The 24,481-nt window shown below is 54.0% G+C and overlaps 2 protein-coding genes and 1 pseudogene across 8 annotated transcripts; 1 reads left to right on the top strand and 2 right to left on the bottom strand.

The window, feature by feature from the left end:
• Positions 1-1,083: 1,083 nt before the first annotated feature.
• Positions 1,084-3,844, top strand: TIGD3 (tigger transposable element derived 3). The gene is made up of 2 exons (XM_055314362.1): positions 1,084-1,179; positions 2,100-3,844. Exon 2 carries the CDS (start codon positions 2,116-2,118, stop codon positions 3,532-3,534), a length of 1,419 nt encoding a protein of 472 aa, XP_055170337.1. The 5' UTR covers positions 1,084-1,179; positions 2,100-2,115; the 3' UTR covers positions 3,535-3,844.
• A 2,937-nt stretch (positions 3,845-6,781) lies between these two features.
• LOC129502942 (elongation factor 1-alpha 1-like) lies at positions 6,782-8,620 on the bottom strand (annotated as a pseudogene).
• A 6,411-nt stretch (positions 8,621-15,031) lies between these two features.
• On the bottom strand, positions 15,032-21,299 carry SLC25A45 (solute carrier family 25 member 45). Of its 7 annotated transcripts, none has more exons than XM_055313810.1 (6): positions 21,170-21,299; positions 20,117-20,160; positions 19,809-19,880; positions 19,262-19,504; positions 16,631-16,889; positions 15,032-16,472 (listed from the first exon to the last, which is right to left on the bottom strand). In XM_055313810.1, exons 1-6 carry the CDS (start codon positions 21,204-21,206, stop codon positions 16,204-16,206), a joined length of 924 nt encoding a protein of 307 aa, XP_055169785.1. In that variant the 5' UTR covers positions 21,207-21,299; the 3' UTR covers positions 15,032-16,203. The 7 variants fall into 7 exon arrangements, with proteins under 7 accessions (XP_055169785.1, XP_055169787.1, XP_055169791.1 ...); XM_055313812.1 differs by having other exon boundaries at positions 19,319-19,504; XM_055313816.1 differs by lacking the exon at positions 19,809-19,880.
• Positions 21,300-24,481: the final 3,182 nt, after the last annotated feature.

Raw genomic sequence — 24,481 nt, 5'->3', positions numbered from 1 at the left:
AGGCAGAGAGATGGGGACCTACCTATCTGTGGCCCTGGGCTTCTCATCAGAGCTGGGAGTCAGGAAGTGGAAAGCAGGCTGAAGTTGAGAGTGGGGAGCACTTGACCGCAGGTTTAGATACCTACATTCAATTCCTAAGAACAGGCAGAACTGAAGGTTACTAAGGAAGGGACTGGTATTAGATCTTGAGTTTAGAAACTTGAATCTTGGGGCACCTGGGTGGTCCTGTCTGTTAAGCATCCGACTCTTGATTTCAATTCAGGTCATGATCTCAGGGTTGTGAGATGGAGCCTCTTGTTGATCCCCAAATGGGCTCTGCACTGGGCATGGAGTCTGCTTAAGATTCTCTCTCTGCCACTGCCCCAACTCTCTCTCTCCCTCTCAAAAACAAACTTGAATCTTGCTAACAGGTACCAAAACTAAAAAATATTCGTCCTTATTCACCCTACATCAGGGGGAATCAGGGCCGTGGGGCAGGTGGCATGGGGCTTGATCTTGAGGTTGTAAGTTGGAGTCCCACCTTGGGCATGGAGCCTACTTTTTAAAACTGGCTCCAGTTTTAACCGGATAACTACAGGCGCCAGGCAAGTAGTTATCCCTAGCTGGACGGATCAACCCTCGGCCAGCGCTGTCCATGGTAACAGCTTTCGTGTGGCTTAAAGCTTTCATCCATTTTCCTCCCAAACACTCCGTGAAGGGTATTAGCCCTGTTTGGTAGCTGAGAAAGCTGCGACTGCATAGGTCAGGGCCAGGAAGGCCTTGAGACGCCAGGTCTGCTCTCCGGCCCCAAGCCTCGGGGACTCCCGCAGGGTCTCGGCCCCGCCTCCCCGCCCCTCGCGCCGGAGGCCCCGCCCCCAGGACGGCCCCGCCGCTTCTCCGACGTCCAATGAGGCTCGGCCGGGGGGCGGGACGGGACGTCATTGAGGGCCAATCCGGTGGGGCCGGGGCGGGGCTGCGGCGGGTGGGAGCCGGGCGGCCGCGCCGCGGTCTTCCCAGCCGGGAGAGAGCCCGGCGCGGGCGGCGCGCTCGGGGTCCTGCTGTGCGCGCGCCCGCCGCCCGCCGCCCGCCGCGCGCCGCCCGCGCAGCCCCTCGGCCCACTCCGGGCCGTGGCGCCCGTCCCTCCCCTGCTCTCCCCGCCTGGACAGGGGCTCCGAGCCAGGCCAAGCCGGGGCGCCTGAGGTGGGTGCGGGCCGGGAGGCCGGGAGGCGGGGAGGCCGGCCGGTCGGGCGCCCGGGTACGCCCAGCCAACGGACCCCGCGTCGAGGTGGGGAGAGGCCGTCCAGGTTGCGGAGCCCGGCTCCCGGCCTGCCTCGGCCCCAGGCGCTCGTGCCCGCGTCCTAGTATCCTTCCCAGGCCACCCCCCTCCCCTCTGGGCACTGCCGTCCCTCTCGCTGCCCGCGGCCTCCTCACCCCTCTTGCTGTTTGTCGCCTGTGCACCTGCCGTCTCGGCCCTGTGCTACCACTCCCTCTCCCTCTCCGGGTGGGACCCCCGCCCAGTCTTACCTCCTCAGGACCCAGGACCAAATAAGCCTCCGTCCTTCTGCCCCATCTGTCCCTCTTTGTCGTCTGTACACTTGTCACTTCAACTCTGCTCATCCACTCGTCACCCCGCCCCCAACATCTTCATTTAAATACCCCCCAGGCTATCATCCCCATCCCCCTCCCAGGGACTCCTCCCCCACCCCCCATTATCCCCTACACCTGCCCCACTCAGCCTCAGTCCCGGGTCCTCCCCCATCCATACTCCTTTGTTGTCTCTGCAGCTGTCCCCATGGCTTTATTCATTCTTCTCCCGCAAACCCCAGCCCTCTCTCTGACCACTGAGCCACCCCCTCCCCAGCTCTGTACTGGCATTCCTCCTGGTCCGAGCCCTGCCCACTGCTCCCGCAGCCTAGCCATCCCCTTCCTTCCAGCCCAGCCCTCTGAACACCTACCCAGTGTACCCTCTCACTCTCGCCCAGCTGGCCTGGTCTTCCCTGTCTCTCGCACACACCAGCCTACTTCCCTGTCCTCAGATATTCTCTTTTCCTGCCTGCGCTCCTTTCCCTTTCGCCTGGCCTCGGCCATCTGTACCCCGCTCACCGTTTCCTCCTGGACAGGTGCTGCAGAGAAGCCATGGAGCTGAGCAGCAAGAAGAAGCTTCATGCCCTGTCCCTGGCCGAGAAGATCCAGGTGCTGGAACTCCTGGATGAGTCCAAGATGTCCCAGTCGGAGGTGGCCCGGCGCTTCCAGGTCTCCCAGCCTCAGATCTCACGCATCTGCAAGAATAAGGAGAAGCTGCTGGCAGATTGGTGCAGTGGCACAGCCAACCGGGAGCGCAAGCGCAAGCGGGAGTCCAAGTACAGCGGGATTGACGAGGCTCTGCTCTGCTGGTACCACATTGCCCGGGCCAAGGCCTGGGACGTGACGGGGCCCATGCTGCTCCACAAAGCCAAGGAACTGGCTGACATCATGGGCCAGGATTTTGTACCCAGCATTGGCTGGCTGGTCCGCTGGAAACGCCGGAACAATGTAGGCTTTGGGGCCCGCCACGTACTGACGCCTCCATTCCCCCCTGAGCCACCTCCCCCGGGCCCCACGTCCCAGGCCCAACCTCCTCTTTCTCTTAAAGACTTTTCCCCAGAGGACATTTTTGGCTGTGCCGAAGTGCCCCTGCTGTATCGGGCAGTGCCTGGCAGAGGGGGCGGCACATGTGATCGGGTACAGGTGCTGCTGTGTGCCAACAGCAGAGGAACAGAGAAGCGCCGGCTGTTGGTCAGTGGGTTCCAGGCTGCGCCAAGGTGCCTCTTTGGAGTCAGCAGTGAGGCTCTGCCTGCTTTCTACCACCCTGACCTGGGCATCCCCTGGTCAGAATGGCTGGCACAGTTTGACAGGGACATGGGACAACAGGGCCGACAGGTGACCCTGCTGCTGGCTGCCCGAGTGCTGGAGGAGTTGGCAGGCCTGCCTGGACTCAGCCACGTGAGGCTTCTGCCTCTGTCGGCCGACGGTGGCGCACCTTCCCTGCCCAGCTCTGTGGTCCGGGCCTTTAAGACCCATTACCGGCACCGTCTCCTGAGCAAGCTGGCCGCCGTGCAGAGCAGGAGGGCGGGCATCTCACTGGCCGAGGCTGGGGCGGGCATCACGGTGCTGGATGCGCTGCACATGGCGGCGGCGGCCTGGGCCAAGGTGCCCCCCCAGCTCATTGTAAGCAGCTTCATTCAGGAAGGGCTGGCTCCCCGCAAGATGGCCCCGTCCCTGGAAAAAGCCTCTGAGATGCCGCCAGTCCCCAGTGGGCTGAGCCTCCAGGAGTTTGCCCGCTTTGTGGACCTGGAGGGTGAGGAGCCTGTGGCCGGAGTGTGCAAAGAGGAGACAGGCACTGAGGACGAGCAGGGGGCCGGAGAGGACAGCTTTCAGCCCCTGCCCACCAAAGCCGACGCCCTCCAGGCCCTGGGCACGCTGAGGAGGTGGCTTGAGTGCAACAGCACCTCCCCTGAGCTATTTGAAAAATTCTACGCCTGTGAGGAGGAGGTGGAGCAGCTCTGCTGCTTGTGAAGGGCCCCTTGCTGCTCGCAGAGCCTCTCCTCCTGTTTCCCATGGAAACGCCCTCTCTAGGAAGGCACACTGGAGGCTGGTCTCTTTCCCGTGGAAATGGAGCTCTTGTGAAAGTTGTAGAAGGGAGACAAGCGGGGAGACCAAGTCTAAGCTCTGAGAGAAAGTTGTCCAAGCCTTGAGAAAGAGGGGTCTAAAGGTGGGGCTCCAGGCGGGGGTGAAGCTAGCGTATAGTTTCTGGACCTCTAGGGAGGCTGGGACTTGGGAAGGTGGAATTGGGGCTTTACAGACAGGCTGATCCCCTTGAACTCTGTGTTTGAAACAGTTCTGCTTCTGGAAATAAAGTTTTTAATCAGAAAAAAGGTCAGGGTGTTAATTTCCTGGGAGGAGGGCAAAAACTTTCAACTCAGATTCTTTAAATCAACCACTGAGGCTTGCCACAACGCAGCTGTCTGGGCTGTCTGCTGTGTCTGGCAGATGACCAGCAGACTCCCCCTGTTCCAGAATTCCAGCAGGAAGGCTTCCCAGGGGAATGGGGACTCCTTACCCGCTGACAGATCCCGAGTATGGCCCCAGCACAGTCTCAGATCCCGGCTGGGCCGTGGTGTCAAGGAGAAGGGGGACAGGCTAGGGAAACCGAAAGGAGCCAGAACTTGGAATAGTCATTTGTTCATCTGATCATTTCACAGCATCTCCAGCAGGCCTCCTGTGTGAGAGGGTATGAAGATGGAGTCTCTACTGGGCAGAACCTTGCACACAGTGACAACACAGCATGATTAAAGCCTGTCACGGGTGTGTGCAATGTGCTGTGGCCCTGCAGAGCCTGGGGAGACTCCTAGAAGGGGTACACTTTGAGCTGCAGCTTGAAGGACAGACGGAAGGGCAGGAAGGACAGTTCAGGCCCAGGGGTGGCAGGTGTGAGGGCCAACTAGGATGGAAGGCCCACAGTGTGGTGGACAAAGGCCAACGGTCCCTCCAGAGCACATGGGGAGGCCTGGAGAGTGGTGGGGCTGGTTAGCTCACCAAACTTGGTTGGGGGGCACCCCAAAGTGTCTCCATCAGGGTGGGGATAGGTCATTCATAGAGGTTTTAGAATAACAGACGTGGAGGGTGGATCAAAAATGTGAAAGCTACAGGCAGAGAGAGTCCAAGTGGTCCAGGTGAGAGATGGGCAGCATGAGCCAGATCGGGGAGCAGGAATTGAAGAGGATGGATTTACCTGGAAAGGCCATGGGCTGTAGACACAGACCCCGGCGTGGTGAGGAGTCGAGCTTGGGCCAACATCCTGCTGTGGACTAAGGAGCCAGTGTGGTGCAGGTTTCTAGGGGGCATTGTGGTCCAGGGCTCAGCTCCCTGACTCTTAGGCATCTCCTCACTAAGGGCACTGAGTGGCACTTTCTCCACTTCCAGAAGTACCTTTCACCCCAGCTCTTCTCTCTCTCCCTTCTGTGGTCCTTAAAGAGGCAGGAGCCTTTTATTTGGGGTTCCTGACAGATCACCCATATGCCCTGCACATTATCCGACCCTCACCCAGCACTGTCTAGTTGGGGAAGACAGAAGACTGGGAATGGTGCCTCTTTTTGCACTATCATCACCTTCAGTTTGGCTCATTGTCCTAACTGACCACCTGTACACCTGGCAGCTCAGTGATTGACTATTTGCTTTTCTTAAAAGATTTACTTATTAATTTTAGAAAGAGCGCACAGCGGGGGATGGGGGTAGAGGGAAAGAGAGTCTTAAGCAGACACCTTGCTGAGCGTGGAGCCTGACATGGTGCTTGATCAATCCCATGGATCCCAGGAGTCTCAGGATCGATCCCACGACCCTGAGATCATGACCTGAGTCCAAATCAAGAGGCGGACAGGACACTTAATTGGCTGAGCCACCCAGGTGCGCCCCTGACAACTCACTTTTAAACAATTCTGAGGCCAACTGCTGATGTTCCAAATCCCAGATCATGTAGAATTTCCTCACAGATTCTAGTTTTCCTATCTGTGTTAATTTAAATTGTCCCTTTTCGGGGATCCCTGGGTGGCTCAGCGGTTTAGCGCCTGCCTTTGGCCCAAGGCGCGATCCTGGAGTCCTGGGATCAAGTCCCATGTCGGGCTCCCCGCATGGAGCCTGCTTCTCCCTCTGCCTGTGACACACTCTGCCTCTCTCTCTCTCTCACTCTGTGTCTATCATAAATAAAAAAATAATTCTTTAAAAATAAAAAATAAAAAATAATAAATTGTCCCTTTTCTTGTTTATCTCATTAAACTTTTGTGTTTTTTTTTATTTTACTTATTTATTCATGAGAGACACAGAGACAGGGAGAGACACAGGCAGAGGGAGAAGCAGGCTCTCTGTGGGGAGCCCAATGTGGAACTTGATCCAGAACCCCGGAATCATGAACTGAACCAAAGGCAGATGCTCAACCAGAGCCACCCAGGTGCCCCTAAACTTTTGTTTTAATGGATCTCAAAATTCTGTGACAGATTTTTGGTCAGGTTGTTTCCATTAAAAAGTATTGATTTTTAAAACTAATAAAACTGCCCCCCTCAAACTCCAAATGGTCCACAAAACATTCTCCTTTCATTCTGAAGGTTTAACAATGCATTTGGGGATCCCTGGGTGGCGCAGCGGTTTGGTGCCTGCCTTTGGCCCAGGGCGCGATCCTGGAGACCCGGGATCGAGTCCCACGTCAGGCTCCCGGTGCATGGAGCCTGCTTCTCCCTCTGCCTATGTCTCTGCCTCTCTCTCTCTCTCTCTCTGACTATTATAAATAAATAATAAAAAAAAATCAACTGATAAAAAAAAACAATGCATTTGGCTTTTTTTGTTTGTTTTTTAAGATTTTATTTATTTATTCACGAGAGACAGAGAGAGAGAGAGAGGCAGAGACATAGGCAGAGGGAGAAGCGGGCTCCACAGAGGGAGCCCAATGGGGGACTCGATCCCCGGTCTCCAGGATCACACCCTGGGCTGAAGGTGATGCTAAACCGCTGAGCCACCCGGGCTGCCCTAAAATAATCTTCTAAAAAAATAAACTGGGGCACCTGGGTGGCTCAGTGGTTGAGCGTCTGACTTTGGCTCAGGTCGTGATCCTGGGGTCCTGGGATTGAGTCCCACATCGGGTTCCGTACATGGGGCCTGCTTCTCCCTCTGCCTATGTCTCTGCTTCTCTCTGTGTGTCTCTCATGAATGAATGAATGAATGAATGAATGAATGAATAAACTTAAATGGCCAATTGACACAAACAGTTCTTTTTTTTAATTTTTATTTATTTATGATAGTCACACAGAGAGAGAGCTAGAGAGAGAGGCAGAGACACAGGCAGAGGGAGAAGCAGGCTCCATGCACCAGGAGCCCGACGTGGGACTCGATCCCGGGTCTCCAGGATCGCGCCCTGGGCCAAAGGCAGGTGCCAAACTGCTGCGCCACCCAGGGATCCCGACACAAACAGTTCTGAGACCATTCTTCCACGATTGATTAAGACTGGGGTGGCAGGTATTGGGGATAATATTCATTTAGCCTTTTGAGCTTTCCGGGCAGACTTGGTGACTTTGGCAGCTCCAGGTGCCTTCTTGTCCACTGCTTTGATGACACCCACATAAACCATCTGTCTCATGTCACGAACAGCAAAACTGCCCAGAGGAGGATAGTCAGAGAGGCTCTTAACACACATAGACTTCCCAGGAGCCATATCAACAATGGTAGTATCCCCAGATTCCACGAACTTGGGACCATCTTCCAGCCTTTTTCCAGTACAATCTATCTTCTCCTTCAGCTCAGCAAACTTGCAAGCAATGTGAGCTGTGTGACAATCCAGTGCAGGTGCCTAGCCAGCACTGATTTGGCCTGGATAATCGCCTGAGCCGTGAAGCCAGCTGCTGCCAGTAGTGGGTCATTTTTGCTGTCACCAGCCACATTGTCATGGCAAACAACTCTGACAGATATGTACTTGACATGGAAGCCCACATTGTCCCAGGAAGAGCCTCACTCAAAGCTTCATGGTGCATTTCAACAGACTTTACTTCAGTTGTAACATTAACCAGAGCAAAGGTGACCACAAGCCAGGCTTAAGAACAGCAGTCTCCACTCGACTCACTGGGACAGGACCAATACCACCAATTTTGTGGACGTCCTGGAGAGGCAGGCGTAAGGGCTTATCAGTTGGATGAGTTGGTGGCAGAACGCAATCCAGAGCTCCAAGCAGTGTGGTTCCACTGGTGTTCCCATCTTTACAGGTGACTTTCTGTCCCTTGAACCAAGGCATGTTAGTACTTGGCTCCAGCATGTTGTCACCATTCCAACCAGAAATTGGCACAAATGCTACTATGTCAAGGGTATAGCCAATTTAATGTAGATGCTGACTTTTTTTTTTAAAGATTTTATTTATTTATTCATGAGAGACACACACACACAGAGAGAGAGAGAGACAGAGACACAGGCAGAGGGAGAAGCAGGCCCCATGCGCGGAGCCCAACATGGGACTTGATCCTGGGTCTCCAGGATCATGCCCTGGGCCAAAGGCAGGTACTAAACCACTGAGCCACCCGGGCTGCCCCAATTTTCTTAATTGTAGACGCTTTCTTAACAATTTCCTCATATTTCTCCTGGCTGTAGGATGGCTCATTGGAATCCATTTTGTGAACACCAACAATTAGTTGTTTTACATCCAGTGTGTAAGCCAGAAGGGCATGCTCAAGGGTCTGCCCATTCTTGGAGATACCTGCTTCAAATTCACCAACACCAGCAGCACAATCAGGACAGCACAGTCAGCCTGAGACGTGCCTGGAATCATGTTTTTGACAAAGTCTCTATGTCCTGGGCCATCAGTGAGGGTCACCTAATACTTGCTGGTCTCGAATTTCCACAGGGAGCTATCAATGGTGGAACCTCGTTCACGTTCACCTTTCAGTTTATCCAAGACCCAGGCTTACTTGAAGGAGCCCTTTCCCATCTCAGCAGGCTCCTTCTCAAATTTTTCGATAGTTCTTTTGTCGATCCCACCACATTTGTAGATCAGACGGCCAATAGTGGTAGGCTTGCCTGAATCTACGTGTCCAATGACGACCATGTTGATGTGAGTCTTTTCCTTTCCCATTTTGGTTTAGGTTTAACGGTAGATTTCACACCTGCGTTCTGGCAGCCAACCCATTGCAGAAAAAGCTAAATTGTCCCTTTTCAAAAAGGTGGCCCTATTACCAGCTTCCTCCCAGAGCTTTTCTTTTAAAGCCACAAGAGGCCCCTTCCTTTCGTGCATCGCTGTCCTACGTCATGCTTTGCCTGTCTGCGGGAGACTTTATTGGCTCCTTCAAGCAGTATTTATTGACCTTTTTGCTGTGTGGGTCAGGCAGGCCCCGTTCTGGGACCCTGCAGCTCATACAGAACAAGACGGAAGGATCCCTCCTCTCCAAGCCCTTACTTTCTGGTAGAGGGAGATCAAGAAGAGACAAGTAAACAAACTAAGACGGTCATTTTATTTATATTTATTTATTTATTTATTTATTATTATTTATTTATTTATTTATGATAGTCACAGAGAGAGAGAGAGAGGCAGAGACACAGGCAGAGAGAGAAGCAGTCTCCATGCACCGGGAGCCCGACGTGGGATTTGATCCCGGGTCTCCAGGATCGCGCCCCAGGCCAAAGGCAGGCGCCAAACCGCTGCGCCACCCAGGGATCCCCCATTTTATTTATTTTTTAAAAAGAGTATTTATTTGTTCATGAGACACACACACACAGAGGCAGAGACACAGGCAGCGGGAGAAGCAGGCTCCATGCCAGGAGCCGATGTGGGACTCGATTCCCCGACCCGGGGATCACGCCCTGGGCCGAAGGCAGACTCTCAACTGACTGAGCCACTCAGGCACCCCACAAATGAACATTTATAAGATGTTTACTGTTGGGGCACCTGGGTGGTGCAGTCCATTAAAGCGCTGACTCCTGGTTTCGGTCGGGTGGTGATCTCTGGGGTTGTGAGACCAAGCCCCAGATCCGGCTCCATGCTCAGTGGGGAGTCTTGGAAATCTTCTCTCTTCCACTCTCTCGGTCCCTCCCCATCTCTCAAATAAATAAATAAATCTTTAAAAATTACAAAAATAAAAGCAAAACGTTCACCGCTTAGTCATCACCCTGGGTCCTGAGAAGATGATAAACTGGGTGCAGGAAGCCCACAAGCCCACAGACAGGCTCCCTGACATGTGTCTCTGCCCTGCACTCTGAGTAACTTCTTCCCACCTAAGCTTCCAGCTCTCTTCAGCCACGATTGTTTTTCTTTTTTTTCAAATATAAATAATCAGGACAGCCCCGGTGGCTCAGCAGTTTGGCGCAGCCTTCTGCCTGGGGCTTTATCCTGGAGACCCGGGATCGAGTTCCTTGTCAAGCTCCCTGCATGGAGCCTGCTCATCCCTCTGCCTCTCTCTCTCCCATTAATAAATAAATAAAACCTTAGGGAAAAAATATATATGTATATAAATAATCACATTTATACTCTCTTGCTTCTTCTAATTTTTTTATATATTCAAAAATTTCATGAATGATTATCCTGACATGCTGTATCTGAGAAATCTAGTATCTGAAATCCTTGGTGGGGGGCTAAATCTGTTGCTTTTTGTTTCTTTTGATGCTTTAACTCACGGTGGCTTTTTTTTTCATTGTGTGTTTGTTAATTTCTGGTTGTGGGAGTAATTTTTTAAAATATTTCGTCAGGGGATGCCTGGGTGGCTCAGCGGTTGAGCGTCTGCCTTCGGTTCAGGGCATGATCCTGGGGTCTCGGGATCGAGTCCCGCATCGGGCTCCCCGCATGGAGCTGGCATCTCTGCCTTTCTCTCTGTGTCTCTCATGAATAAATCAATAAATAGCATCTTTTTAAAATATTTTTTAATCAGTTTATTTTTTATTTTTCATCTCTGGAAAACCTAAAGGTTTGATTTAGGAAATGCGCCTTCAATAAATCTGTAGTTACTCCTACCAAGCACGAGAGGGCGCTACTACCACAATCAGTTAAATTCTCGGAGAAAAATGTCCCAGACCTGAAGAACCGCAAGTAGGCGTATGGTTCCTGGTTCACAGAGACTATCTTATTCTTAATTTCTTTTTTTAAAGATTATTTATTTATTTATTCATGAGAGATATGGAGAGAGAGGCAGAGACACAGGTAGAGGGAGAAGCAGGCTCCATGCAGGGAGCCCGACAGGGGACTCGATTCTGGGTCTCCAGGATCACACCCTGGGCTGAAGGCGGCGCTAAACCGCTGAGCCACCCGGGCTGCCCTCCATGAAGTTTTTTTTTTTTTTTTTTTTTTAATATTTCTTTTTATTTATTTATGATAGACATAGAGAGAGAAAGGCAGAGACAGAGGCAGGCTCCATGCCGGGAGCCCCACGCGGGACTCGATCCTGGGACTCCAGGATCGTGCCCTGGGCCAAAGGCAGGCGCGAAACCGCTGAGCCACCCAGGGATCCCCTCCATGAAGTTTTTTAACCTCCAAGGTCTCAGCATTCATGTGAGCCGGAAAGGTAGCTCCAATTTATCACCCTGATTTACACTTAACTTCCTTGATTTGAAGGGCCCTTGGGAAGTTCCTTACTTCTTGAAAAGTTAGCAATGGTTTTAAGATCATATGTAATAATGGATCTGTAATCTAGTTGCCTTGTAGTAGGAGGGCTCCGGTAAAGCCTAGAGCACCAGCCTGCCAGAGGGGAAGTTGGGAAGACCAGTTTTCTTTCTTTCATTTACTCATTCATTCATCTGTTCAAAGCTCATTACTGAGCAACTCTGTGTGCCAGCTAACATTTTGATGATGAACAAAAGCAGACAAGGTCTCTTAGAGGAAAGACAATTATAATAAAAGAATCACACACACAAAAGTGTGTGCTTACAGATGAAGAGGGGATTACACGAAAGTGCAAGCTACTGGTTCTCAAGCTGTGGCTCACACCGGCAGCATCAGTAGGAACTTAGTGAAGCACAAATTCTTCTCAAACCTACTGAATCAGAAGTCCCAGGATGAGACCCAGCAATCTGTATTTTAATAAGCCCCCCAGGTGATTCTAAACCACTGGCATAAGCCAAAGGAAGTGGTGATGACAGCAGAAGGAGTGGGAGGCACACAGGCAGTGAGAACAGTGAGAACGCAGATGTCCTGTGGTGCCGGGGAATGTGGTTGTTTAAGGAACCAAGAGAGGGTGAATGTCTGAAGGCCTTGAAGGTTGTAGAAGGAGCTTGTCCTGATTCTTCAGAGTGATGGAAAGCCATTGAGGGGGACAAGAAAGTAGGAAAAACTTATTTGTTCAGATTCAGGGCAGGACCAGGCTGTGGTTTGAGGACAAAGAAAGAGGGAGTGATTCCTAGAAAACTTTAAGAGCAGGGTTAGCAGGAGCTGGGGACTCCTTTGATTTGGAGGAGGGGAGCTGATCCGAGACATCTGGCCTGATGACATAGCTGTGCCACAGAGCACTGCAGCAGGAGCAGGCTGGGAGGACACGTGAGGCACTTCTGGGATGCTCAAGCATGTGTGACCAGGGACAGCCAGCAGTGTGCACCTGGAGCTCAGGACAGTGGTTGGGCTGGAAACACCAAAGCAGGCACATTTGCAAAGTGAGTCCCCATGGCTCAGCTGTTTAGTGAGTCTGGAAGCAGTGATCTCAGCCAGAATCGTCCCAAGGTGTGTCCTTTCCCCCGACCCTGCACGTGGAGTCCTCGTGTCACTATCCATGTAAGTTAGTCGCCTGTAATTTCTCCTACTGTGATCACTGCTATGAAAATAAGTGTCATGTTTAACAGCACGAAACCAGTGATATGTTATTTACATTTGCCCAAGTCACAGGCTCCTTACACACAAGCCTCAGACACTACCCCCACTGGCAAGCTCAAAGCAGGTACATTTGCTATTTGGTTCTCAGGGATTTATGTTCTTTACTCCTATCCTACTAATCCTTCCATCTCAGTGAGCTCTCAAAAAGAATGATGACCTCTAACAACACGTTAATTCTTTGAGGAATTTAACATGAGTATTATGAGACCCTGCTGATGTAAAAACATGTGGCTTTTAAAAATATCCTTGGCCACAGTGGCACCTGTGTGGCTCAGTCAGTTAAGCATCTGACTCTTGATCTCAACTCAGGTCTTTTTTTTTCTCCCTTTTTTCCTTTTATTTTTTTTAAGATTTTATTTATTTATTCATGAGAGACACACACACACACACACACGCAGAGGCAGAGACACAGGCAGAGCGATAAGCAGGCTCCACGCAGGGACCCCGATGTGGGACTCGATCCCGGGTCTCCAGGATCACACCCTGGGCCAAAGGCAGGCGCCGAACCGCTGAGCCACCCAGGGATCGCCCTCAGCTCAGGTCTTGATCTCAGAGTTGTGAGTTCAAGTTTCGTGTTGGGCTCCATGCTTAGAGTGGAGCCTAATGAAAGAAAGAAAGAGAAAGAAAGAAAAAGAAAGAAAGAAAGAAAGAAAGAAAGAAAGAAAGAAAGAAAGAAAGAAAGAAAGAAACCCTTGGCTACTTCCTGCCTGATCTTTGTCTTTCCACCCTCTTTCCCAAGCTGTTGTGACCTTTTCCTGGGCCCCTGAAAGTGAAATGAGCTGTTTTCTCACTAATCACGTCACACTTAACCCTAGCCTCACTCCAGCTCTGTGGCAGCAGCCCGTGAGCCCAGCTAGCAGTGCTGGTCAGGGGAGTGGAAGGAGTGGGCCTGGAACAGAATGGCCGGCCCCATGGGAGGCCTACATTCCCTCTGGTTGAAAGTGAGGAGCTAGAGGGGAAGATCTCCAGCCCCCAGAGACACCTCTGGAAAGAACCCAATAGGGAAAGCTGACAGTACAAAGGCAGGCTTATGGGTGTAATTACTGCCCCCAAAAGAAGATTTAACTAAAACCGAATCTTGAAAGAATTTTTAGGGGCGCCTGGGTGGCTCAGTGACTGAGTGTCTGCCTTGGGCTCTGGTCATGGTCCTGAGGTCCTGGGACCTAGTCCCACATCAGGCTCCCTGCATGGAGCCTGCTTCGCCCTCTGCCTGTGTCTGCCTCTCTCTGTGTCTCTCATGAATAAATAAATAAAATCTTTTTTTTTTTTAAAAAAAAAGGATTTTTCAGTTTTATTCTCTTGCTGACTGGTAATGTGACTAAGGGCAAACTACAGAGACCACTCTGACCTCTGGCTCCCTTCTTGCCTATTTGTATGTGCCACCTCCTCTTTCACACGCACACCCCCCCCCCACAATGACTGTGGTACCATCACTGCTTGCATCCAGCCCCAAACCTCTGGCACTGCAGCGATGCTGGAGAGCCACTGGGCTCACAAACTGACCAGACATCAGAAGAAATTGAGGCACAGAAAGGGCAGTGACTGGCCAAGACAGACCCCGCTTTTCCATGCCGGGAACACAGGCTTCCTGAGTCTGAGCAGGAGGAGAGGCCACCGGAGTTAGGAGTTCAAGTCACTTCTACTGGATTCACAGCTCCCTTAGCTCGAAGGGGCAGCACATTTCTGCTAGAAGGAGCTCCTGAACACCATTTCTTAAACTTTAGCGTGTATAAAAGGCACCAAAGAGCTCTGCACAACATGGATTCCTAGGCCCTAATCTCAGAGATTCTGATTCGATCCATCTCCCAGGGGGACTCAGGATTCTGCATTTCCAGCCAAATGCCCGTGCTCCACAGACCACACTGGATTCATCCCTGACCTGGAAACCAGCAGACCCCCACCTACTGTGTCAGTAAGGGCAAGGCGAAACTAGCAGAGCAAGCAGGTGCCAGAGTGCAGGGGCCTGGGTGGTCAGATGGGCTGTGCTCCCCTCACCCAGGGTCCCGGCCAGGGAAGTGTCTCCCACATCCTCACCAGAGCCAGTGAGGAATCTCCTCAAGGACAAGAGAGGGCAATTGCACACATTACACATTTCTCGAGCAAGAGACCACATATGTGGGCACATTGAGTTGCAAGGGAGGTTAGGGAGCAGAGCCTGGTTCCCCATCCACAGCCCCTGCGGTCACACTGTGACAGTAGAAGAAGAGGGGACTGATTTGGGGGCCACCCATAGTTGGTAGCCCATGATCCAGTGAAAGAGGGCTCTGACAAGCACACGTGGGGGCCAATGCCATCAGGCCCAGGCTGGGGGAGTCTGAACTTTGATGGGAGACTGTCACAGGCCCCAAGTAGAGCAGAGGAGCAGAGTAAGGGCTCTGGAGCTGGAGGCTCAGATGTGTCCAGGTGAGATGTGTGACCCTGGGCAGGTTCACACTGTCTCTGAACTGAGGCTGTGATCATAGCTATAACCTTATAAATGATGATAACAGTGTGGGTTTTTTTTAAGATTTCATTTTAGTTTTTTTAAGTGTGCCCAATGTGGGACTTGAACTTACAACCTGAGATTCAGAGTCTCATGCTCCACCAACTATGCCATCCAGGTACCCCTATTGTCACGGTTTTTACAGGGAGCCCCAGCAAATGGCAGGAATTCCGGGCATTCAGGTCATCATAAAGTGGGCCAAGGTTGATCTCAAACCAGATCGGGACATTGGTGGGTACAAACTCTGCTCATCTTTATTGCCAATTAAGTAAACCTTCTTGGCCAGCTTTTAATTGCCACTTAGCAGTTGAGGTGGGTAAAGCAAACAAGCACCATCAATGAGAGTGGGCCAGGCAGACACCCTGGAAAAGCGGCCCCGACTCCTGGCACCACGCCACCAGAGATGACTCCGAGAGGGGCCAGGCAGGCAAAACCTCTCAGTGGAAAGGTGGGGGCGGAGACAGGACCCAGGGAACAGGTGTGGTGGTTGGAGTAGGGGATCCCATTGTAAGTCTGACGCCTGACCTCAAGGAGCTCTCGGTATGACGGGGTTAGGTTGAGAATCAAATCAACAACCCAACAACCACGGCAAAGCACAGGGAGGGCTGCGATCTTGGCCTGTGGGAGATGTGGGAGGGATCAGGGGCCCGGTGGAGGTGGTATGAAAACCCACAGCCAGTGGGGGCAAGGGAGACTCCTGTGCTTGCCAGGAAGGACTCAGGAGAGGTGCTCAGCCTGGGCCCAGGGGCGGGTTCAGCCAAAGAGTGATGGAGTCACCGTGTGGGCGCTGCCCCCTGCGGGCCAGGAGGGAATAAGCCTTCCAGGCCAAGGCCAAGGATAGTCCAGTTTGCAATCCCTGTGCAGGGCTGGGCTGCCAAACCCCCCAGGAAGAAGAGGGGGAATAGGCAGGGAGGGCCCAGGGGGTGGGGGAGGTGGGGCTTGTCCCCAGAGGCCAAGGGAGCCGCTGAAGGATTCTGGACCAGAGGAGACTGAAGGCTGCTCTCCAGTGGGGGTGAGGTGGAGCAGTTAGAAAGGAGGTGAGGTGGGGGGCAGGGGAGGATGGAGTGCTGCCCAGGAGTGCAGGCTCTGAGAGCTCTCTGAGGGTGAAGTCTCTGGGATGTCAACAGCACCACTGGCCAATGAGTGTGCTTCACGGGCTCTCCGGGAGCGTGGGAATCCAGGCAAGTGCAGCTGGGTGGCCGAAGCCAGCCTTGCCTTCCCGGAGTCCAGGGCCCTGGGCCTCCTGCTGCTCCCCGCCACTGCCTACCCTTAAGGAAAGGCCAGGCCCCTCGAATTGGAATCGCAAGCTGGTGCTTTCACCTTGGCCTCCAATCTGGGCGGCTGGGCAGTGGTCTGGCCGGGAGCTACAGGCCTCACCTGGCCACGCTCATCCCCATGAGCTGAGGAGGTACTCGTAGGTGAGGAAGGTGACAGCGTTCACAGGAAAGGCGCGGGCACTGTTGATTGTAAGCCCCCGGAAAAAGACCCCCAGTCCTTCCTGTCGGGCACTGCTTACCATGCAGTCCAGCACCCCCCGGTACACCCTGTGCTTCAGCCCGCCCATCTGCATCCGGGACTTGATCACGTCCAAGGGGGTGGCTACAGCCCAGGAGGCAATGCCTGCAAAGCCCCCTGCCACCAGCACTGTGGCTGCACCTGGGGTAGAGGAAGCCCAGGCAGGTGTCAGACTGAGGAGCAACAGCATCCTCCCATCCCATCCCATCCCCAGCATCCCTCTGCATCCTCCACGGCCTGGGCCAGCTCCCCTCCCCCACTCCTCTCTGTCCCCCACCCTCTCATGCCACTCCACTCACCGGGGTTCTGGCGATCTGGTGTAGACTGGCGGCAGAGCCACTCATAGGTGACAAAATAGATCCCCAGTGTGGGGGTGTCCCTCAGCGTCAGGGCCCAGGCTCCGCGGAAGAGCCCCCAGGGCCCGTCCTCCCGGCAGATAGAGACTGCACAGTGCACAGGACCCCGGTACCGGGGTGGGGGGCTGCCCGGCCGAGCCCTTGGCTCCATCTGGTTTTGTAGCCGGACTTTGATGAGGTCAAAAGGGGCCAAGCAGTAGGCCTGTAAGGGAGGAAGCACGAAGACCTGGGTGGGGCTCTGGGTGAGAACAGCGGCCCATTGTAACAAGAGGAAGGGAGTGGGCAGAGAGGGTTGCATCTTCCCAAGGGGCCTCGCCACCCCCGTGGCACCCAGGGTGGGCCATGGGCTAGACCGCTTCCCTTAGTATCAGACCCCTGATGGCGGGTGGCACAGCCCATCCCCTGGATGGCACCAAACCTGCCTGGCACCTACACGGTGCTTGGAGACAATCCTGGATTATTTCTCCAAGAGTAGGTAGGTTTCTAGCCTCCCAAAAGCCAGAAGTGAGAACCCCCCTGCAGTGACTGGGGATTCAGTCCTCAACCATGAGACAGCTCTGACACCTCCCCAGAGTGAAGGAGGTCACCTCAGTACTGTTGGGGACTCAACTTCATAGATTCTCACTCTCCAGCTTCCTGTAGGACACCTCTCAGAGGCACCTGAGGGGGTCAGGTGCTGGGCCAGCCTTTCCTGCATCCCGCAAATCCCCAACCACTAGTGTCCCAACGGAAGACAGGTGGGTGGGGTCTATGGGTCCTAGGACTCATCACCTGGCTGAGGCAGATGGGACATTTTGGGTAGTATCAGGACTGAGGGTGGTTCTGGGTGGATGCAGAGGGAAATGGAGCCAGGGGCTAATGTGAAGGTCAGGGATGCACTAGGTCAAGGTCAGCTGTTGAAGTTCAGATGAGAAATCAGCCTGAGGCTAACATGTCATGAGGGGTTTCTGTGGATTTTGTTTCTTTTGTGGAAAGTACACAAGCTTAGCTCTACAGCCCCGGAGATGGCTGATGGCAGAGGCAGCTGGAAGCTGGCTCTGGCTGTGATGTTCAGAGGTGGCAGGCCAACTTTGCTTACTTCCTCCCCTCCGGGAAGGGCAGTGGGCTGGGCTCTCTCTTTCTGAGGCAGGATCCAATGTCATCCTGCAGAGCCCATGGGCAGCACCAAGCTCAGGGCTTCTCCAGGGGACATGCCTTTGAGCCCAGGGCTCCTGACTGAGGAAATGGCTGAGCTAGAGGTAGGGTGGCTAGCAGGGACAGGTTAGGGCCCCTTCCCTCCCCATCCCGGGTCCATGGCAGAGTGGGGATGGCAGATGCTGCCACGGTGTTTGCCAGGGTCAGCTTTTGCTGACCCAAAAGCAACTTTCGCATATCACAGGTTGTCATTCCCTGCCCTGGACTGGCCAGAGTCACACCCTGCCTCTTCCTCCCCGTCTCCACACTAAAACACAATTTCTGCCCCGAGACCTTGTTAAGCTGAATCCATGGGCTTGATGGCAAACTGGGTTCCAGTTGCCTTGAATCTGGTCCCCATCAGTGACCCTACAGTCCCCAGTGGCGGTATCTGTTCTGCTTTGCAAAGAGCTGGAGGGGAGGGTGACTTAGGACCTGGGCCTGGCTGGGCCAGCCACTAGCTTAGAGTCTCAGTTCTCTTCCCTGTTTTCGTGGGATGCAGGTCTCAGGGACTGAGAAAAATGCAGGCATGTGCCCTGCACAAGAAGGGGCAGAAGAAAAGCCAGAACCTTTTGGGGTCTCATGAATCACTAATTCACTTGCGTGAGCCCTCTGAGTCTGTCTTTTGCCCTTGCTCTCCACCCCAGGAAGTGTGTCAGGGGCATCAGGGCAGGTGCCAAACATAGTGTGACACCCCCCCCCCCCGCCCTGCACCTGACTGGGGTGTGGGATGGAGCCAGGCACCAGTCCCTCGGCCTCTATGCTCACGCTTCCCCCATCAGCTGGGGTTCCCCCTGCTGCCTGAGGCCCCTCTTTCCTCCACCCCACCAATCAAAAGCTGGATACTTAAGTGCTCAGAACAAAGACCAAAACAAATGATGGGATCTATTTAATGATTAATACCCTGAGCCCCTCCCAGTGAGATCTGTGGACTGGGGCCTGATGAGGCTCGGAGATCTCAGCCAGCTGCATGCTGTGGGCAAAGGGGCTGAGCAGGGCATGGGCTGGGCCAGGATCACACTGGGGCCGGAGGGGCTGGGCTTAGGGTCTGGGAGGGCAAAAGGTCACCTTAGAGGCAGCACTGAGGCTGGCAGACCCCTCCAGAGGTGGGCGAGCCCTGTCAGCCTCAGCATGGGGCATCAACTCTGCTCCATGGTGTCCTCTTGGCACCATCTCCCCCCATCTGACCCCCAGCTCTCTCAGCCTCCTGCCCCTCTGCTCTCTGTGACACTCCCCTCCAGACCTGCAGCCCAGAAGGCCACAGCTCAGCCAGGCCAGGTCACTGGGAGCAGCCAGGAGCTGGCCATTTCCCCACAGCTCCTCATGTACTCTTAGGAAGGCCTGGAGTCTACAGGGTGCCCCTGTGTGCATGTGTGTGCATGTGTATGTGTGCATACTCACAGCTGTTTGTGTGCTTGACAGCACCTGTGTACACATGCCTCCGTGCCTGCCTCTCACCTGCACGAACCCTCCAGTGCAGCCAGCTATGAAGACATGCGTGTAGCTGGGTGGCTGGGCCCACCGCTCCTGGTGGGAGGTTGCTGTGAGAGCCAGCAGCGTGTTGCTGTAGACTCCAAACAGGACGGAGTTGACCACAGCTATGCTTGCAATGGGGAAGCTCATTCCCTTGAAAAAACCCAGAAGCTGTAGGAAGACATGGTGGCTATAAGGCAAAGGAGCCTCCTCTTTGCCCTTTCCAGCTCTGGCAGGGTCTCCTCTGGCTGGAAACCACTCCTGAGCCCTGACACAGGGAGACTGAGGCAGGCTGAGGCTGGGGACAGCCTCAGCTCCATCATCGGGGTTACTAAGCTATACCACCCAGCCCCAGGTAGCCCCAGACTCTGGGCTTCTCTCTTCCAGGGGCAGCACCCTGCCAGGGGAGAAGAAAGCTGCTTCTGACTACCCAGATACCTCCCATTCCAAAGCCCCAAAGAAGCAAGACACCCACCGACTCATGGCGGTAAGTCTTAACCATGCAGTCAATGATGCCCTGGTATGTGGTCTGGGTCTGTAGCCGCACCTGGATGAGGAGGACAGGGCAGGCAGCCCAGCAGGGAAGAGCAGGGATGGGCAGGGATGAACAGGGTGGCTCCATCCAGCTCCTCCCCCTGCCCAGCAGGATGCCATTAGGGCAGGATTGATGAGAAAGATCCCCCATCAAAGCTGGGCCCTGCTCTCAAGGCATCCTGCCCTACACATCCTGACATCTAGCTCAGGTAACATCCTTCATGCTTTGGGAGCCTCCCCTTGACTCACCTTTACAGTGTCAAAAGGGTGTCCCAGAACCAAGCCCAGAGCTCCTGTGTGATAAGAAGATGCTATGAGCAAGGCCCCTTGCACCTGGCTGAGGAAAGAGGGATTTGGGCAGGAGAAAACGGGCCAAGGCCTTACAACCAGACTCCAAAGAAACTCCAGCTGGCCCCTTTGCATCTTCCTCCGCACCAAGCACTGGGCTGGGAAGGTGTGGGGACAAGGGGAGAGCCCTGGCCCTATCAGGAGGACATATAGGCAGAAGGGAGGAGCCAGCCACAGACACAGTGTCCTCACAGTGTCCAACCCTGACTGTCCTGCTTGCTTATCTAACTGTGGGGCTGTGGGACAGATTCTCTGGTGCTCCTGCCTCCCTGCCAGCCTGGCCTCTTCCTTCCTTCACCTCACCACTGCTGTTGAGTACAGAGCCTTGTTCCAGACCAGGTCCTGCTCTCCCAGCACTCTATCCCATCAGCCAGCAGTATGGGGCTGGAGGCCCCGAGGGGAGTCTTGCTGGCCACAGTGGAAAAGAGTCAGCCCCCAGGCCACCTCCCCACCTCTGGATCTTGCCTTCCATAGCAGACGCTGGTCCTGGAGCCTGGAGTGGAGGTCATAGCCCCAGGAGGCAGGTTCAGAATGTCCCCCTCTTTCTTCTGAGAGAAATATCACCCAGGAGCTGGGGTGGATCTACGACGCACCAGGCCTCGGTGCCAGAGCATGCAGGCCACCACCAGGTAGGGCAGAGGCCCAAAGGGGAACACAGTCCAGCTGCTGGGGTCAAAGGGGAAATTCCCTCATGAGCCCCACAGGGCGGGCCTAGAGAGTGGGGTTCTCAGTGGAGGTCTGCAGGTGTGTCTGGGAGAGTGCTCACCTCAGCTCCAGAGGTGAGGGCAGATGGCTCAGGGACCTGCTCCCTACTTAGGTAACTGCCCAGAGGCTCTGGAAAGCTGGCTCTGGGTGCTCCAGGGCCACCAGGACTTTGGTCTCTGCTCCTTCTATGTCCCCAGGAAGTGACCTACCACTAGGGGTGATATGATGGAAGGAAGAAAAATGTCTCACCAGAGATCCAGCCGGCCACAAACTCCTCCACAGGCATTGTCTGGCAGGGGCTGGAGCTGGTGGCTCCAGCAGAGGAGACGCTGGAGAGGGAAGGTCCCTGATCTCCCTCCCCCCAGTCTGCCTGATAACCTCCCACTAATGTTTAACTCTGCCTGCAGGGTGAGCAGTGGCCTGGTGCCCAGACCTCAGCACCAGGAGAGGGGAGGGAGTCAACTTGGGTGGCCCTGACCTTGGAGGAGGTGTGCAGCGTGTGAAATCTCAGGACAGGGATGATGCACCCTCCCTCTCAGGAGGCCTACCCGCCCCTGCCAGCCAACGATGGCCTTGCAACCTTGCTTCCTGACCAAGCATGGCAGCCAGGCCCCAGCCTCTAGGGCTGCCTTACCCAGCATGACTTTAAGGGGGGCCAGGCCCTGCCCACCCAGCCTGGCCAGCCCAAACCCCCTGCGTCCCCACAGCACCGCACACCAGGCTGTCACCCACCCCGGACGGGCCAGCAGAGATGGAGTGTGGCCGCCAGGGGACAGGGCCAGTGAGGTCCCCATATCCCTGGAACCCCAGAGCCTATAGGGTGGGAACAACTCAGAGAGGAATGACTCCCAGGGCCTGAAGCCCTGCCTTCCCCCAGGGTAGTGTGCAGCTCCCCCAGCTCCCTTGCGTGAGTCATAAACAGCCTCCTTCGCTCGGCCTTCTCTTCCCTGGGCCTCCTTCCCACGGGGAAAAGCTGCAGATATGAGTGTATAAAGGGCTGTGTGTGTCCCAGCTCTGGGGTGACAACTGCTCATTTCTCTGGACAACAACCTGAACGGACAAGGCAGGGACCTGCATCCCTTTCTCTTCCTCTCTGCTTCCTTCAACCCACCTTCTCTGTTGCCAATAGGTTTTTTTTTTTTTTTAATAATTTTATTTATTTATTCATGAGAGAGGCAGAGACATAGGTAGAGGGAGAAGCAGACTCACTGAGGGGAGCCTGATGTGGGACTCTGATCCAAGACCACGGGATCACAACCTGAGCCAAAGGTAGACGCTCAACCGCTGAGCCACCCAGGCATCCCTGTAGCCAGTAGGTTAAATGAGTTACAGCCTGAATCATTAACTCCACTCACCCATTGGCTCCTTACGAGCCCAATATAGTTAAATACCCTCACTCTTCAATGTTGACTTGAGAGTGATATTTTACATCATTTTAAAATTTGTGGCATCTTTTAACAAACCAGATGACTGCTCACGCCCTGTGTTTCTCACAACTGTCTGGTACTTTTATTTTTCCTGCTTCCATCTTCTCTGTCACCTGAGAGGGGGCCGTGTACATCACAGAGGCAGTGGGGCTTTGGTGTTGTCCACACTGGGGTTCCAATGTCAGCTCTGCCCCCACCAGCCGAGGGATCTGTGGCAAGGCACGTGCTTCCTGAGACTCTTTTCTCCTCTGTCCTTTGGGAGGCTCTGGAGTTCATCTGAGGGGGTTCCTTGAAGGGGGGGACCGGTATCCGCATTCAGGATCACAACATGTCCATTATACTTCATGATTCTGACGCAGTAGGGCACAGGAGCACAGCAGCGATCCCGTATACTTCGAGCAGGACTCAGATGCACATGTGCAGCCAGGACGCTGGGCAGACCATCAGAGCAGACCTGTGGATGCGGGCAGGCCAAGAGCTGAGTTTGCTGCAGATGACAAGCATCCAACATTAAAAGAGTGTCTGGGGTGGGACGCATATGTGGCTCGGTGGTTGAGCCTTTGGTTCAGGGCGTGATCCTGGAGTCCCAGGATGGAGTCCCGCATCGGGCTCCCCGCAGGGAGCCTGCTTCTCCCTCTGCCTGTGTCTCTGCCTCTCTGTGTGTGTCTTTCATGAATAAATCTTTAAAATCTTAAAAAAGAGAGAGAGAGAGTGTGTGGGGTGCTGATGTAACGTGTTGTTTGCATCGACGGCCACAAGATCTGTCAGATTCTATTCTTAGGTATGCTGGGAAGTGGAACAGGGGTGGGGTCCTCTTTCCAGGGCACAGAGACTGGAAGAGGGGAGGGGTGGAGACAGGGAGGCCAGGTAGGAATCTGAATGGAGGCGATGGTGGCATTAGGCCAGGGCAGTAGCAGTGGAGGAGTGTAGTGTTAAAAAAATATTTTATTTATTTGACAGAGAGAGAAAGGGCACAAGCACTGGGGAGGGGCAGAGGCAGAGGGAGAAACACACACCCCACTGAGCAAGGAGCTCGATGCGGGGTACGATCACAAGACCCCGGGATCATAACCTGAGCCAAAGGCAGGTGCTTAACCGACTGAGCCACTCAGATGCCCCCATCTTATGTAGTTTTAAATATGCATTTCTTTCTCCCGGGCTTCTTTCTTCCTCCTCTCTACCTCCACTCCCTAATTGAACCATAAGATAAGCTTCCTGAGGGTAGGGCAGTGTCTCACGTGGGTCTCCATCCCCTGCCCCAGCCCAGATCCTGCACCGAGTAAGCACTCAACCACACTGGACTATGTTCCTGCTTTGATCCAGCTAGTTAAGGGAGGCCACCAAGCCATTGTGTCCTGGTCTGAGGGTCCCAGAACTTAGAACCTGGAAGAAGAGGCATCTGCGTGGCTCAGTAGTTGAGCATCTGCCTTTGGCGTAGGTCATGATCCCGGGGTCATGGGATCAAGTCCCACATAAGGCTCCCTGCAGGAGTCTGCTTCTCCCTCTGCCTGTGTCTCTGCCTCTCTCTATGTGTCTCTCATGAATAAATAAAATCTTAAAAAAAAAAGAACCTGGAGATGCTTGTTTTATAGCACACTCTTGTCTCCAGCTCCCATCTGAGCTTCCTTGAGTCTTTAGTTCACACAAAGAAGACATGTTGTAATGGGCTCAAGTGTGGGGTAGCGTAGATCCTGGAGGGCTGGTAAAGAGCTGTTCCTACTGAGGAAACTTGGCCTGGGTTAGGAGATGGGCCTGCCTTCCAAAGCCAGGAATGAGGGCAGGGTGAGCCCACTCCTTCTCTTGCACCCCTACCCCCATCCTTGATCATCTAGACCATTGTCGTGGCTAGAACTACTTCTGGTTCTTCTGGCTCAGGAAGGTGCCCCATGGACCTGTTTTTCTCCCTGAGATCTACACTTCAGGCATACACAGGCTGGCGTTGCCAGGACATGTTGGTGACGTGACCCTGGGAGAGGTGGTTTCATGTCTGTCTCTTCCAGGCCCCAATGCCTCTTTCCAGGCTGGGAATGGCTCAAGGTCTCCAGGCTGTGTGTCTAATAAGATAGAGAGGGCTCATGTGACTGCTCCTTGGAAAAATCAAGTGTGCCTAGCTTGGGTTTCCAGCATATAATTG

This window comes from Nyctereutes procyonoides, unplaced genomic scaffold (assembly GCF_905146905.1).
Source record: "Nyctereutes procyonoides isolate TBG_1078 unplaced genomic scaffold, NYPRO_anot_genome, whole genome shotgun sequence".
Lineage (NCBI taxonomy): Eukaryota > Metazoa > Chordata > Mammalia > Carnivora > Canidae > Nyctereutes > Nyctereutes procyonoides.
This window is presented reverse-complemented; position numbering and strand designations above follow the sequence as displayed.